At 41.0% G+C, this 17,626-nt stretch overlaps 1 protein-coding gene across 1 annotated transcript in view; it reads left to right on the plus strand.

The window, feature by feature from the left end:
* Positions 1-13,284, plus strand: part of LOC109483186 (membrane-bound transcription factor site-1 protease-like) — a 46,443-nt gene extending 33,159 nt beyond the window's left edge. The window contains exons 4-7 of the mRNA XM_019786171.1: positions 282-397; positions 12,158-12,275; positions 12,647-12,757; positions 13,211-13,284. Of these exons, the coding sequence (XP_019641730.1) occupies positions 282-397; positions 12,158-12,275; positions 12,647-12,757; positions 13,211-13,284 (419 nt within the window). The remainder of the gene's footprint in view (positions 1-281; positions 398-12,157; positions 12,276-12,646; positions 12,758-13,210) is intronic.
* The last annotated feature ends 4,342 nt before the right edge of the window (positions 13,285-17,626 follow it).

A 17,626-nucleotide genomic window follows, 5' to 3' on the forward strand; every position in this document is an offset into this window, starting at 1 on the left:
GGAAGCAAGAAAAACCAAGGCCTGATGTTGATAATACATGTAGACGCTGTACTTACCTTTGCCATGGAGAAGGTTAATATGTTTTCTGTTAGGCTATGTGGGACGACTGTGGATATAGACATACACAACTGTAACACTTGAAGCCATGGATGGATGGTGATGAATTTTGATAGGCAGGTTACCATTGGGAAAACTATGGTCAAGTTCGAGGCCCAGCTGAAAAAGATCCAAGTCCAAGACCCTAAAGGTTAAGCCACAGTCTTCCTGTTGTGTTTTTCCAGAATACACCACTGAGCTGCCTGATGAGAACCTGGAGCCATGTGCCAACAAGGGGACCCCCTGCTGGGCACAGACGTGGCAGTCATCTCGGCCACTCAAAAGGACCAGCCTGGCTTATGTGAGTAAATAATAATAAAATAATAAATGATTTTTATTGTCCAAACAGTATCCGTGCAGTCGCAGCCTTTAACGGCTGAATTGATGCAGGGTATTACATAATAATCAATAAATAAACAATCAAATAATACACACGATACACATATTTGTTCCACACATTTTTTTTTGTGGAACTGTTGCAAGGGTCTGTGCGGATGCCATTCGGTGCCACAAGGTGACCACAATACGACTTTCCCCAACCGAAGTTAGGTACCCATTCACACCTGGGTGGAGTGAGGAAAGTCGTGTAAAGTGCCTTTCCCAAAGGCACAACGTCGGGGCACATGTCCAGACATTTCCCGGGTACAACTTGGGATTCAGTTACCGCCTGTCAAAGGTCACGTCAAGTCAGGGTTCACCACATGTGACGCAGCGCGACGCAGCGAACCTGGAGTCGCGGTCCCTGTGTATAAACGGGAAAGTGTTGTAGGGTTGGCGTACGTTCGCGACACACATATAAATGACGCACCTGTAAACCGGGCCATAGAAAGCAAAAAGTGATCAGAAATGAATCAGAAATGTTGTAGTTTTTTAGTCATTTCGGATCTTCAGCACAGAAAACAGTACCTTCCCACAGGAGAATATCTCCTTCCCTGGAGATAAAAAAATATGCAGTAGGCCTAAATCTCTATTTCACATTGCTGCTCCAGTATTGTAGAATATGGGCTCAGGTGGCAAATGTGGAGACAGATCTGCAAGTTTGTGTATATGAAGAAATGCCACTTTATTTTGAAATATTGATTTGTGCGTAGACCTTTTTTTTTTGCCCTGGGTACATGTAGTAGTAAATCTGGAAATATTGGATCTAGATACACAAGTAACTATACGTAACCCTACACATACATGTACACTGTCCACTTGCCTCTGGTACTGTTATTTTTTAAGGGGCAACATCGCAACACATTAGCGGACGCCCCAGGAGGTGGCAAATTGCTATTGTCTTGTCGGCGCGCAAAACAAACGTGAAATCCGACTCATTAACGCAAACGTTAACGCATTAGAAATAATTTCTGATGATTTTCTAACGATTTTCTAATGAAAATCTAACAATTTCCTAACTTTCTAATAAAAATCTAACGGGTTACCCGGGTAACTATAATGCAAACAGTACTGTATATCTAGGTGTACCCAGAGTCCAAAATTGGGTGCATACCTCCAATTTTGGGCATACAAAAGTATGTACACATGTACATACATGTGTACATGTACATGTATGTACCCAGTCTTTCCAGCCCTGATATACATGTAGGAGAACCCAGCTTCTATGCCAAGCCGGTAATATCCGACATTATCGAGCTGATTTATATTACAAAGGCTGATACGACAAAATCCTGCAGCTCTGGAGCAATCAGTGTCATGTGTGCCACTCTTTGATGTGCCTTCAGGGCACAGATCTGTTCTTCCCAGCCATAATTGGCAGGATCCTGTCAATACCAGATGTTAAACACATCCGCGGGCCATGCAAATTGGATCTACCTTTGTGCCGGGTATTATTAGGTTTTTGTCCTCCAAGCAGGAAATCACGGCTGTTTCTTAGAAAAGGGGGTAATGTGGCAACGTGTGATGATGTAAGAAGAGTTGGGATTTACGTGTGCACACAAAATGCACGACAACCATTAAGCGTTTGATGTTAGATTCTGATATGGTGGATTATTGACGCAGTCATATTCTTTCATGAATGGGCTGTTTTAAAAGAACAAATTATCAGCTGATTAGCAAAATATGGTAATGATTTGGAAAAGTACAGGTGGCATCACCCCTATTGCTGACCACTTACAATGTATTATATACATAATAAAAAAATAATCTCTGGGAATGGAAGAATGACTAGAAAACAGTTTTGTATCTGTGGGAAAAGAAACATCTTTGTCCTCTTAAGATACGTCGATAGAGATAAGACACCCAGGTAACAGGGAAATTGTTACATAAGCAACTGGATAGATTTTGTCAGTCACTAACGAAAAGTAGTCAGGGGTCAAAGTAGACTTTGGGGCCAACTTGCACTGGTGCAGATGAAAATAAAATACTTGCACCAGAAGAAAAATAGTGGCACCCCCCAAAAATAATAGGTACACAACCAAAAGTACATGTAGTAACTTTAATAGCATCCAATATTTGCTTACACTACTAACCTACTGGAGCGATGTAGATAGTAACCTTGTATTAATTACAAAAAAATGAAGAAAAACTTCATGGATTCTGTTTTTGTTGAAATTTGTTCCCTTTCCAGTTCTTTATATTGGGTATTTCTATAGGTTGTAACAGCGGATAAAGCAAACTTGCACCGGTGCATACCGGCAAAAAATTAGTTGCGCGTGCACGACACCAAATTTACTTGCACCAAGTTGCACACAGATGGGTATTTCGAACACCTGGTAGTGCATACTGCTTGAAATGTCTGACAGTTTTATCTGTCCAGTTGCTTTAGTAGCAATTTCCTTGTGTATCTTTCTTCTCTCAGTTCTTCAGACGAGGTCTGTCCTTAGTGCTGAATTTCTAGAGATTGCACATAAGAAGGCATCCAGTGAATTTACACATTTTATGATTGTAGCTATGGTACATATAGGTTATTCTCGTTGTTAATTTAGCGTCGACTGTCAGCCTCTTGTACGGTACGTCACCGACGTTTACCTTCTGCTGTACCTTACCGCTAAATGTAACGCGATTACCTCTGATATTACGGCTTTCTTAAATAACATTTGCTGTGAATGAAAGGGACTTGCGTTGCCAGGATACAAGGAAAACAAAGGATTGGCAGAAGACATATCGCACCTGCTCCCCACCATTTTACGTTGTTACCGCATACCTTGAACACATCAGGAAGAAAGTATTTGTGATATACAATAAGCAGGATTTTCTACAGCGTTCTTCATGGGATGTGATATTTACCTGTAACTTGAAGTTTCTTTTCCATGATATTTGAAATTTCAAATTATTAGCTCACACCAATTGAATCAAATATTAGGAAAGTGGACTATTGGTTCTCGAATTTGCCTGCTTCATTTTTTTCTGATTTGCATAAAAGAAAAAAATATTCGTGTTCTGAATCAAGTCCAAAATGCTGATATTTTTGCATGCCGCAGTAGTGGCCTAGTAAGACATCTGCATGGTTTCTGTTTAGAACTTTTATTCAGCCTGTCACAAAGGATTGTATATGTCAAAAGACGTTAGGTTAAGGTTAGAGATCTTTTGGAGTGTTGTACAGGTTTCAAGCTATATACATCACTTCCAAGAAGGGTATATTGGCCATAATTATGTGTACGAACTTATCACTGTATGTGGAGCTTTAACCATAACATACCCCCATCCTTGTATATGTAGTGCGTTCTGTATTTGATCGAATCATCACTTAACAGTGCTATACGTACATGTAATTTTGCAAAGTGCTGTACGTCATATCTTCCCAATATGTAGATTGTATGCACGCTGTAATTACAAGTATAAACGTATTGGTAAGCTACTGTTGTTGACAAAGCTGATATATCCCGATGTACACCGATGAGTAAGACCGATTGTCGCGTTTATTGCATTCCAAACGTACGGAGACGTACGCAGATTGCTTTTCCGGGTCGCAGAGCTGAAAAACTGACATTTCTATGAATATAAATGTGGGATGCGAGAAGGCACTGCTCTGAGCACGTCACTGGGGAGAAAAAGGAGATGCATGATCTCAATCTTGTATTGCTGTATTCCACATCTCCATACCTCAATCTACGGAAGAAATGACAGCCGTTTTACATTTAACACAAAGCAGGAGCCTCAAAATACAAGCCAATGCTGGCTGTGATGAAATTATTGAGCGTGTTTGTATATATTTTAACAGGGACAGGTTTGATTTTCTGGTGGGTGTACCTTGATGTACCAATAGATAATGCTCTATTTGATTTGTAGTTTTCACACATTTCTTGTAGCAAAATACTGTATATCCTTCTAGTTAGGAGTGGGTACCGGTTCCGCCGGACCGGTTTAAACTGGAACGACATTCGGGAACATTCGAGTCCAAAAAACCGAAACGCGAAAACCGGATCATCGGACCTAATGTTCATTTCTGTATATTATACACACATCTTAAGATAATCTGGCCTTGGCAGGTAAAGAAAATAACCCTGAATGAGCTAAAGCTGGATCGAGATCATTTTTCCTTTTATGGTATGAAAAATATGTTTGTTAAAAACCTCCTAAAGGGTCTTTGAGAAATCGCCCATCCAGGATCTATAATCTGATAGTATAAGTGCTTGATGTACATGTCTTTATTGTCCATAAGGGACTGACATTTTAGACTTGCCTAGAGTTGCTTGAGGCAAACAAAAATGGAGCATGGGCTAGTGGAATGTCTCCAGGGCCTTTTACAATTGGTCAACAATAAATTTCAGATGATCCAGACTGATGCATTTTGTACAAAAGGAAATGAAATGAATTGTAAACATTTTAAAGTACATCATTTTTTTATCATGCATGCCCTTTTGGTCTGAATCGGCCCCTGCCATCTTTAAAGAAATGTTTAACTGGAAGTCCATTGTTATGTTTACCGAAGGAAAACATATTGTTTTTACTCAATTTCCTCTTCCTCTTCTTCTTCTCCAAACACTAACCTCTGACCTGGCCAATGACATGATTTGTTGACGTCTGTCACCATGGTGACTGGTGTTGGGTTACATAATGTTGCAATTTCATGGTCTTTTCTGCTCCTGTCACCATATACTAGTAGTACATGTATGTGAATGTGTTTGAGTAAATAAAAATTAACGGGGCAGACCATGTCCGAAGGTTAACATTATTTGCTTTGTTTATGTTACCATATTTCTCCAACAACTTTTATGTGAAACATAAGGGGATAAAACATAACTTCTAGATCTTTTGCCAGTTTGAAATATTGTAACATTTCCTCCACTAAAGGCTGTACTGTGTTCATGTTTTCCCTGCATACTTCAAAATTGTTTTCACCAAGAAAAAAATGTGTGAAATATTACAGGAAAGTCTGACATCTTTGATTTCTTTTTGATTGTTCTGTCACCAAAAGCTGACTTGATGATTTCTTCCTGTTGTATGATCAATGAGAATAATTTAGCTGCTAAGCATAAAATCCTTCCGAGTAAGACTTAAGTATGCTTTCCTTTAGGTGTTATCTTTTTAAAGACTTGTGATAAACTGGTGGGGCTTAGGTGGAAGGAAGAGGAGTTATCAGAGGTGCACATGTGGAAAAGTTAAGCCTGTTGAGAAGAGAAGTGCTGCTGTTACTCCATCAGGGGAGCTTGACTCGTAACACCAGTTGTCATAGAAGAACTTTTAGCAAGAAGATTAGGCTCATATAGTATTATGGTAGGTCATTAAATGAGGGCATTTTCAGCATGCTGTTAAATTCCGTGAAAAATGGAGGACCTGCAGGGTTCTCCCCAGAAAATTTTAGTATGAGGGAGGAAACTTACCGAGCACACACTAAGCGACCCCTCCGGAGGAGGAAGCTATAGCATTTTGACTGTTATAAATAGAAATGGAGGCCATTTCCTGCAATTTCAGCCTTCTGTCTTTCCTAAATATACAACTTACACATAATAGCTTAAGAGACTCCAACACCAAGTTGAAAGAAAAGAAATGGCACATTTAACCATGATTTAACTTCAAGATCAAGCTGTTGGGACTCTTCTAGCTTATTACTATAATTGGAAACTCAATTTGTATGTGGTTGTCATTATGCATTTATTTGCCGGTAAATGTGTAACATTATAACAAGACAGGTAACAGCATCTTATAGAAGTCACAAGAGGATACATCTCCTTTATTTGTAGTTCTGCACCAAGCAGTGCAGCACTTGTATACACTACTACTAGAACAGTCTTCACTATAGCAGGGTTCTCCCCAGGATTTGAGAGGCATGGCCCCCCCTCCAGAGGGGGGAAGCTGAAGCATTTTTCTTTATCTAAATACAAATGGAAGCCATTTCCTGCAAATTCAGGTTTTGAACTGCCAGAAAAAAATGTTAACATACAGGAAAAAATTGGGCATAGGTTCCACGCTCTGACCCCTAACCGGGGGCCAACGGTGCCTTCAAGTTCGACAATTGAAACAGAATATGACATTAATCAATTCCACTTGGAACTTGAGGCAAGCAATTATGGGAAAATGTAGAGAAGCTGGGACAAAACCTTATCCTAATGCTAATCCTTATGTTATCACCAACTTGTAAACAAGTCCCTTATAATTATCAAAGTACCATCAAGAGTACCATCAAAACAAAATTTCACTTCTCTAACATTAAATAATCGGTCCCATGTTTAGGACTAACAAAGTTACACATTCAAGAAAATACTTTTGAATTTAAAAAAAAAAGAAGAAAAAAAAAGAAATCTGAAGAAAAAAATATTAATCTGCACAACATTTTATTGGTTTCTATCCCTTTGCTTGTCTACAAGTCGATAATGTGATTGTATCAATTTTCAAACGCCCTAAAATTAGCTAAATCGGCGAATTAAGGTGATTGCGCAATGGACGTGCCCTATGACCTTCGACCTTTTGGGGGTCATGCAGGCGTCAACAGCGCCCTCCCCATGCCTTGCCCGTCCGTTTTCGTCGGCAAATTTCTGCTTTTTTAGAGGTTTTGAGACCTTAAAACTCATACCATGGGAGAAATAAACCACATACGTTATTTTTATGGTAAATATCGCTAAAATGGACCATGCATTTTTTTGTCGCGTTGCCGATTTTTGGCAGAAGCCTTGCGGTGCGGCCGCCATGTGCTACGCCGATAGGTACAGGCCGTCCCCCGTCCGGGTTTGTGGGCAAAATTCAGCTTTTTTTTAACGTTTCGGGACTTAAAAACCGACAGCAGGGGAAAAATAAATCGTATACGTTATTTTCATGGGAAATACCGCTATCATGAACCAGACATTTTCTGTCGCGTCAACGAATTTCGCGGCCGCCACATGCTTCATAATGTCGCGATACGGTAGGGAATTTTCAGGTTTATAAGTTCGTAAACGTATCGGCTTTTATTTTAAACTTATTATCAGGGTCGAGAGCTTTGGTTTACAAAGAAATCAGACAATTAGCTTTCTTTACACGACTTCAAAACGCTAGCGGGGCGCCCGATGTTCCACCAATGACAGCGATTCTCTCAGTAGCGTCGTGCGAAATACTCATTGTTTACTCGATTATCGCCCCATTCACAAGTTTTCAGAGACAATGCCGGCGGGAAAATAGACGCCACTAAGCCCCGAAATCAGGAAATTTTATCGAATTTTAGCGAAATTTTGTAGAAAAATCGGGATGCAACACCCTAGATTTGAAAATGAGTATGAGGGCGCTGAGCTAGGAGTATCAGGGCGCAGCGCCCTTGTTCCATCGTCTGGGGAGAACCCTGACCTGGTATTGTTTTGGTATGTCTGTAAAGTTCACAACACTTGAATTTTATGGCAAAAGTACATGTAATGTTCTTGTAGTTCACATTTGACAATTGAAGGCAAAGCAAATGTTCGCAAACATAAAACCATAGCAGTTATTGCCTCCATGAAAAATGGAGGTATTGTTTTGGGCGCGTCTGTGTGTATGTATGTATGTACAGTACATGTATGTGTGTGTGTGTGTGTGTGTGTGTTTCTGCACATTTGTAGTCAGAATAACTTTAGAACACCTTTATGGATTGAGATGATATTTGGTATGCTGGTAGGTCATGTAGGAAGCCAAAGGTCAAGGTCAAATATGGGCCTCCTGGTGGCTGACCTTGGTACTGCAGCAGAATTTCCAGTTTTGTAAGGCAGGGAAAACAGATGTGCCGGTTTGCAACAAAACACCAGCGGTCAGCCCGCCGGTTTGATTAACGAGGTTCTCCCTCTGGAATAGGCTGACCTACATATTTCAGGTCAAAGGTGCTACTGTATTCGCTGTGTGTTTGAAAACCCTGAAAAGCCTGAGTTATTTTGTTCTGTACTGTAGTATACTGTGTAAAAACATTTACTAAAACTCATGGAGGTATGAGATCTCCGAATTCTTGTTTCTAGATTTACTGTAGAAAGCACAATCATGTAGAAATCCAAGTGATGATTTGCACAATCATGCATATCATTGCATAAAATACGTAGATCCCATTGTAATTAGAAGATAGAATATTGACTCATGTGCACGAAATGCACATATCTATTGAGAGTTATAATGTAAGTACTACAGTATTTCATTCACTGTGTATGGCTACTGGGCGTAAAAGCATGATTAATGAGGCTAGCAGTTCTTTCAGTTTTCAACGCCGTTGTCTAAGTAAAAAAAAATCTTAAGGTCTCCAAACATGTGACAAGTAATTCAAGGTTCAAAAGCCAAAAGGAGGAGGTGCAGCGTACATACTTCTTGAAAGGATGACATTTAGTGCGGCTGCTTCCTTTTTTCGCTGCGATCGAGAATGAAGCAAACGGTAAGGAGATACGCAGTTTCAATAACGTTGAAGAAGGTTACAACCTGCAAGGGTTACATTATTTCTGAGGGATGTTCGCTCTTCAGGGTGGACCATTTATGATTCTACCACCCTCCCTCAGCAACTGGGTAATAAAATAAATCTAGCAGCAGGGACTGAGCCACTTTTATTACAGCGTTGGGGAGAGAAGTGAGGGAAGATACAATTCTTCAGCAGTATACAAGTGGCCAGGGGGAGGAGTGTTGGAAAGGGTTGATTTGGTTCGCTACAACTGTGAGAGGAAGCGTCCGAGGAAGAGCTTTCTGCCGGAGGACGATATCCTGGCTCACAGCAACTGAAAGCCTCCTAATGATAGCCCCAAAAGCCTGTACTACCGATAGCGCACGGTGAGGAATAGCGTATCATATGTAACTTGGCAGGCATTGCTCTAGACATGCCAAACTACCCGGTAAATCTTCTGCATTGAATGAACAACATCGTAAAAAAGTAGAGAATGTACTGAAAAAGAAAGAAAAGTTTTCTTCAGAGCTAACAGATCTCCTGGTACATTGTACATTATGATTTATTGATGACCTGACCATAGATGTAAGTGAAGACAATTAGCGAGGCTAGTGTGGTTCCCCAAGTAAAACACAGGTTATAGAAGGCTTTATTCTGTCTGTATCTACACTGGTAAATGCTGCGTCGTAAATGAGATGGAGATCTGTACATACACGTACAAGATGCCATTTTGTGGACCCGGGGACCCTTGATCGTGAGCAAATGGATTTGGAACCATACGCGGACGGCAGCAGATTTGTCGAGGATTTGGCGTAAGATGTCGGCACACTCTGCCGGCAAGTTCCTGGATGTGCGTTAATGGTAGCCTGCCTCCGCAGAGGACCAGCCGGTGTAAGATGTGGCAGATATGATATGTGGCAGCATTTCATCGCTTCTCAAGGGGGACGGTGAAGACCCATTACCGAGCCGTCTCCTTCATACAGCTGATTTTATCTCGCCAACCTTTCCGAGGACTGGAGTCTGTACGGTTACTTATCGGAATAACGGAACCATCTCAAATGGTTAGGAGACAAATGATCAGATTTGTTTCAGCTTTCTGCTGCTATTAAAAGTTAGGGTACTTTCATGAAAGACTTAGTTTGAAAACGGATGTTTCTGAGACAGGAAAGGAGTCTAATAGCTATAGTAAACTACCAGGGAAAATTGGTACCTTTTTTATGCGCAACAAACAACCAACCATTCAACTTACAACAATTCCACCAAGTACAGTAGGAGGAGCATCATCACTAAAGCTTGAAACAATGGTTACTGTACAATGTAGATGCACAAAGGCTATCTGTATCTGTATCGGTATAGCTAATATAACCGACATTCGGCATAACACACCAACTTTGCAGGCACGTGGCGCGGCGGCAACAAGCTATATCACACCAAACGGCTTGTTACACTCAATCTTTGCTTTTTTTTTTGCACATTTGATTGCAGGAGTTGTTTAAAGCTTTCTAGTGATGATGCCCCAACTGTGTAATTGGTGGCAACGAGTTCCAGTCTACGATAGTTCTGGGGAAATGCAAGTTTTTGAATACCTCAATTCTTGGTTGATAACTCTGATATTTGAAGGCATGACTGTTTCTTGTTCTTTTCTGGGCTACATTGTAGGTGTAACAAGTTGTTCTGTGCACCCGTAATACAGCTGCTGCTGCCATGCCTTGTGTCTGCAAAACTTAGGCTACAAATGTATACAGATTGTCAGATACAGAACATACATGTCGATTACTAGTACGCATACACCCGCACAATTTATAAAAGGTGCTATTTCCGGAACTTTCAGCCCAGGAAGAAAGTTCTGGACCAAGTCCTCCTCAACCGCAAGGGCCAAGCTAGACGGAAGATGCCACTACGCCCGCTACCTGAGTTTATAAAACCCAAGGCTAAAGCAGACAGGGCTCTCGGGAAGAGAACTAAGAATAAAGTGACAGTAAAGAAGGTATTAAGTCAGGACATGCAGTTGTTTTGTGTTAATGAAACTTGTTAACTTGAAAGTTGGGACTTCTAACCACTAGTATACGTTCTGCAAAGTCATCTCTATTAAAGTATTTTGGGCAGAACATGCATACACGCATCTTTTCAGCATGTACAATTTGGCAAATTATACAATTTTTGTGTATGATATGCTGTGCTAGACCCGCACTTGTAGGAAAATTGTTGCTTAAAATGCAAGAATATACACTTATTGATGTCATGAAATAAATGGATGCTTGGCTACTGGATACTATTAATATTTAGTATTGCACGTTTTTTCCTCGTGCTTGGGGAAATGGCCATGTTTCAACTTGAAGTAGACGGTCTTGGTACATTTGTAGTCCTTCGCAATCGAAGATGACTAGGAAGATACCAACCGTGCTAATGTGATTCATGCATTAATGCCCACAATGTATTGGGAATTTCATATGTATTTGGTCAGTGCAGTTGCTTGCTTTTAACCTAGACAACTTGTTCATGAGAATGTACAATTATTAATTATTTTGTTTAACTTACATGTAACAGAACAAGTACAAATGTATGGTTTCTGCAGCTTGTTGGCAGTTTTGCGTTGTTATTGTTCTGCCTGCAATGTTTGAATGTGCCAGTTTACCGCTGGGCCCATGTTACTTACTAACTCCCTCTCACCTTTTTACCAACAGGATGGTTGCCGTAGTAAAATGTTCGAAGTTTGATCTCCAAGAATGACAAATCACTTGTGAACGTAAGCTCGCGAGAGTTACTTTTACAGACACGTGACCTTATTTACAGGAGACTTTACGGATACGTGACATCAGCAATTGATCAAACATGCCAGGGAATAAAGTCTCGTGTGAATAAGGTGTATGTAACTGTTACAGTAACTCTCAAAAGTTTACATCCAGAAGTGATTGGTTATTAAGGCCATACCGATTTAATTTGTTGTTTCTCGGATTTGCCTTGTCCATTTTTTTCTGATTTGCCCAAAAATAAAAAGAAGAATTTTTTTCTGGTTCTACATCAACTGCAAAATGCTCAATGAAAGTTTTTCAATGTAACAGTGCAATTTTGTTTCATTAAAAGTTCAAAACCTATTGTTTTAATCATAAACCAGCCAGGTACAAAAATGTATGTTGACTTCATGGCTCATATCGTAACATTTCCGGGCATGGGGTGCCTTGGCCTGTTTTTTTTTTTTATTTCGCCCTGTCGCTTCATATTTTTCCTGACAAAATCTGAGAAACAACAAATTAAATTGGTGTGGCCTTATTACTGACGTAGATGAACTGTGCTGACAGAATGATGACATGTATGTTTTCCCAGGGAGCGGCGTTCTGGCACTCCACGGGCCGCCACACGAGCCGGCGCCTGCTGCGTACGGTCCCACGCCAGATCACCAACGTGCTGCAGGCAGACCTGCTCTGGGCCATGGGCTTCTCTGGTAAGGCCCTCCCGGACAACTTCTGTTCGTTTGTAAGGGACTGTACGATATTTACCGGGGGGAGGGCTGGTGTGTGGGGGGGGAGGGCCATGGAAAAAAGATTTGGCTTAGGGGGAGGGCCATGGAAAAAAAATCAGGGCTGGGGGGCAGGCCATGGAAACTTTTTTTCATGAATACGTTGTACGATCCTAGGTTCCTAGCTTTCAAAATATGCAATGCTTCTCCGGAAAGTTTGAAATCTCTGATTTCTTGTTTTGTTCAATTTTTAATAATTACTGTAACATATATAACATATAACATAGACAGACAGACAGACAGTGAAAGAATTGAACTGTTTTCATGCTAATTATGATTTATGTTTTATTTACTAGGGAGTGGCATCAAGGTGGCAGTGTTCGACACGGGACTGAGCGAGAACCACCCGCATTTCCGCAACTTGAAGGACCGCACAAATTGGACCAATGAGAAAACCCTTAACGACGGTAAATTTGCATTCACGAGCTTTTGGTGTACAATTTTTTTGGGGGGGGGTGAAAGCAATGCTACGTGTACTATACATTGTACAGATGTTCGTAAGAAGTGAGAAAGGAAACATGTACACATGTGTAGATGTTTGTCTTTAAAAATAGAATTTATGGATAGAAGTAAGGTTGTTAGAAATAAAATAAACCTCAGAGTCAACCCATCATTTGGCATTGGGATTGAAAATTTGCTAAAAACCGTAGATGGTAGATTTTATTGATTTCTAAAAAAATGATACAGTAGTCCAGCATCATATGCAAGGCAAGTCCAAGTATATTGTACTCCTAGTATATCAGACACCCCCTATATGTAGAAACTCTGACCACTGAGCGACAAAAAATGTGATGTTTTTGTGTTTTGTTGTCTTTTCGTTCATCTTTTTTTTTTTACATCTTCCATCACATTCCAATTAGAATTTATAGACAAGTCTGATTTCGGTCGCAGTATGGTTTCTCAGAGATTGCCGTCTAGTGGAAAGGGTTCCTGAGATCTGCATCTGTATATCTGTATCAGTATAGCTGGTATAACCACCCTTCGGCGTAACAAACCAGCTTCGCAGGCACGCGGCGCAGCGACAGCTAGCTATATCACACGAACGACTAGACTTGTTACACTCAACCTTTGCACATTTGATTGCAGGAGTTGTTTAAAGCTTTCTAGTGATAATGCCCCAACTGTGCTTGGTGGCAACGAGTTCCAGTTCTGAGGAAATACGAGTTTTTGAACACCTCAATTCTTGGTTGATAACTCTGATATTTGAAGGCATGGCTGTTTCTCGTTCTTTTCTGGGCTGGACCCGGGTAGACAGTCTGAAGACTCAGGACAGAATGCTTGATGTTTCCCTGAGACAAACCCTTCCGGGGGACACGTCTTCCCAGACGTACAGAACAGTCTGTAATTGGTGCGGTAAAAGCAGCTTTTGCCAGGGGCGGCTATTCTGTGTCACCATTGATTCGACGGTTAAGCATTTATGGTGCCATGCCTCGTCTCGAGCAGTCCGAGATGGGCCGACTGCCCCCGGACCGGCACCGATGTCTGCTCAGCACACAAGTTTATTGGAAATGCTGTTCAGGCCACACCAATTTGATATTTTGGTTCTCGGATTTTCTGCAGAAATTACGGCAGGGCGAAAAAAAAGATAAAATTAAACAGGTCTGGGCATCCTATTGTAGCCCCAAATACTGCGATTAGGAGCCATGAAGTCAACACAGAAGGCTTGGTTAAACAATGAATTTTGAACTTTTAATCAAACCACTGCATTGATACATTTTAGATGGAAAAACTATAGCATATAGAAAGAAAAAGACTTTTCTCAACTGTTGGGAGCAAAAATATGAGCATTTTTGAGTTGATTCTGAACCAGAAATTTTTTTTTTTGCAAATCAGAAAAAAATGAAGAGGCAAATCTGAGAACCAAAATGTCTCTGGGTATTTATGTTTTTTGTATGTGAACATGTCCTTTGCCTTTATTCTTTGAAATTACAATAAAGATTATTTGGAAAAAAAAATCTGAGAACCAAACAATTAAATTGATGTGGCCTCACCACAGTACTTCAGAAATTATGTAGGGTCCCACAACTCACAACGGTCTATTGTTTGACAAAGTTGCCGCATGTGCTATTCATGTTCTGTAGGGAGGAAGGTTCATCTGGTCACAGATACATGTATGTCTCTAACGTTGTGTTTATCAAAAATGTTGTATACGCACATGTACATGCCTTGTACTGGTACGCAGTCTTCAGTCTCTTTTGATCATAAATGAGTGCTGACTGGAATGAGACTATTGTATTTTCCTGAGAGATTTTATGGAAGACATTTTAACAGTAAGTTGTTACAGAGGCCACACCAATTTAATTTCTTGGTTAACGGATTTGCCCGCTTCATTTTTTTCTGATTTGCAATAAAAAAAAATTCAGAATCAACTGCAAAATGCTCATATTTTGCCCTGAACAGTTGAAAACAGTCCTTTTCTTCCAAGTTGTTACAGTTATCCCGTCTTTTAATGCAATGGTTTGATTACCTGTTCCGAATTATTTATATATGTTCTTGTTGTGAGGGCTAGCCCTTTATGATAGCCTCTGGCTAGTATCATTAAAAAGTTCAGAATTCATAATGTTTAAATTTTGAACCAGCTTGGTGTTTTGACTTCACGGCTCCTATCGTACCATTTTGGGCCATAATAGGATGCCTAGGCCTTTTTTTTTTTTCGCCCGCTCCATTATTTTTCTAGAAAAATCCCTTAACCAAGAAATTAAATTGGTGTGGCCAGATTGTGTTTTTGGATTCTCTCAGTCTATCTGCACGGGCAGATGAGGGTTGCAAGGTCTGCGTGTGCAGGTTAGTGCAGGTAAAGTTGGAGCTGTGCAGTTGCCTGCAAATTCATTGGTCATTCTCGGAGCAAAGCAGACTGCCGTGAAAGGATGAGGCTGTCAAGGATTGATAGTGCCAAGGGCCATACAAATTCATCCCAAGATCTAATAAAATGGACAAGAAGGAGGTAATAAAGATCATGGGTATGTCAGACCGTGAAGGCTGATTGATGTGGACCTGATGGGCATTCCCTACGCTAGCTGTCCCCACGGCAGGCTTTCACAGCTTCCACCAATGGCCATGTGTTGGTAGTGATGCATACCGGTTCACTGGACTTGGATCCGAACTTGTAAGAATGTTTAGGTTCAAGTCCAAAAAAACCTAAAAGTCAAGAACTGAGTCCGGACTTATTACCATAAAAGACCATTTCACATACCCCTTTTCTTTCCAAACCACCTAAAACCTTCCATAGATTGTAAAATCTTTGCTGCAATGAAGAAAACATTGCCATCAGGCATTGTCAAGTACCGGCCTCCATGTTATGTGGCCAAAGTTTCACCCAGACAACATTGCAAGGTTGCCAACATGCAATTTTGTATATGCCAAGTGGTTTAGGTCTAGCCTGGGTACCATCCCCAGTAGTATATTCGCAAACTCTATAACTGGGTCTGGACTTGCACACATATAAAACGATTGGTCATGACGTCACGTAATGAGCTAGCCCGAGCAGCGGGGCTTCATTTGATTGGCTGAGCCTCAGAGGCGACGGCCAATGACGCACCTGCATTATTCAAGTGATGTTTGTTGTTTTGTAAACACAGATCTTCGCGCGAGTGTTCCTTTTCTCGGTGCGTTCTTTTTTTACCGGTAGGACGCCCAAAACATCACGAACGAAATTATTCAATGCATCTTTTTGCTCATTTTTGAGCGACGATATTCCGTCTAAATCGTCCAAAACGGACGTGATTGCGAGGTCAACATCAACCTCCGTGAGCTGAGCGGCTTGTGCGTCAGCCATGTTGATGATTTATCGCGGAAAGACTGACTACGGCTATATCATGTGCACTTTTGCGTTCGGTTCGCCGTCGGACATGTTGATGATAAGGCGTTCGCACGTCCGAACGGACGCTAACGTCGCCGTTCGGACATCCGAACAGCCCTTACCTAATATGTACACACCCAAAAAAGGGCTTAGACGAGTAGGACCAATCAGCGCGCTCGTTCAAAATCTGAACGAATATTTAGACTCCAGACGCTACATATGTGTGCAAGTCCAGACCCAGTTATAGAGTTTGCGAATATACTACTGGGGATGGTACCCAGGCTAGTTTAGGTCTGCCAGTCCGGAACTGAACCTAAACCTCTGGACTTGAATCCGGACCTGAACCTAAAATTGGGTTTAGGTATGCATCACTATGTGTTGGGATGGACTTTTTTATCTGCAGGGATGGGAATACTTTTTTCTGCATACCATATTAAGTTCATGTTGAAAATTACCTGCTGCAGACAAATTCTACAAAAGTGCAGGTTAGGTTCAGGTAGACATCAGAAATACCTGCACAGCTCCAATTTTACCTGCACTAACCTGCATATTCCTAGTACATGGACCAGTGCAGGTTAGGTGCAGGTAGACATCAGAAATACCTGCACAGCTCCAATTTTACCTGTACTAACCTGCATATACGCAGTACATGGACCAGTGCAGGTTAGGTGCAGGTAGACATCAGAAATACCTGCACAGCTCCAATTTTACCTGCACTAACCTGCATATACCCAGTACATGGACCAGTGCAGGTTAGGTGCAGGCAGACATCAGAAATACCTACGCAGCTCCAACTTGACCTGCACTTAGTCTTCATTTGTAACTTGCGTATGTCCAGAGGTGTTCCCCCTAGGCAAAATTTAGACATCTTAACCCTCTGAAGCACAATTTCCTGAATTTTGAGTGGCAGATTTTACCGGTACACTAAGCTTAGTTTAATGACATCTCTTTCTGTATCTCTACATGCTGATCTTTGTCTGTCAAAGACTATTTGTCAACCTTGAGTGGCAAAATTCAGTCAAATGATGGAAAGACAGACACTATAGCTAAAACACTGGTTGGTACTTAAGTTTACTGCTGCGTGTTTTTGTTATCACAACCAAAGACTTCCTGTAACCCAGCATCTACAATGTATGTTGTTGTATTTCAAATGTAACTATCAACTGTGGGGAGGCAAAGAGAACTACTGATAATGTATTTCCCATCTTGACACTGATGTATTGGGCAAGTTGTCGTAAAAGCAAGTTGCTTTTCATGTGACGGCTTCATTTATCGTTGCCTTTAATCCACTGACACAATCAGATCCACTCCGTTAAATGCTACATATAAATCAGCATTGCCCCAGGCACTTTGTTTCTGTAGATCTTTTGAAAGCAGTGGAGAAGTTGTCGTCTTTTTCAACCCAGATTTACGTCTGAAAACGTTGACGTCTATAAACGGTAACCATTAAGGAGTGACAGGGCTTGTGATTCAAAGG

Source organism: Branchiostoma belcheri, unplaced genomic scaffold, assembly GCF_001625305.1.
Source record: "Branchiostoma belcheri isolate BF01 breed outbred unplaced genomic scaffold, Haploidv18h27 scaffold63, whole genome shotgun sequence".
In the NCBI taxonomy this organism is placed as follows: domain Eukaryota; kingdom Metazoa; phylum Chordata; class Leptocardii; order Amphioxiformes; family Branchiostomatidae; genus Branchiostoma; species Branchiostoma belcheri.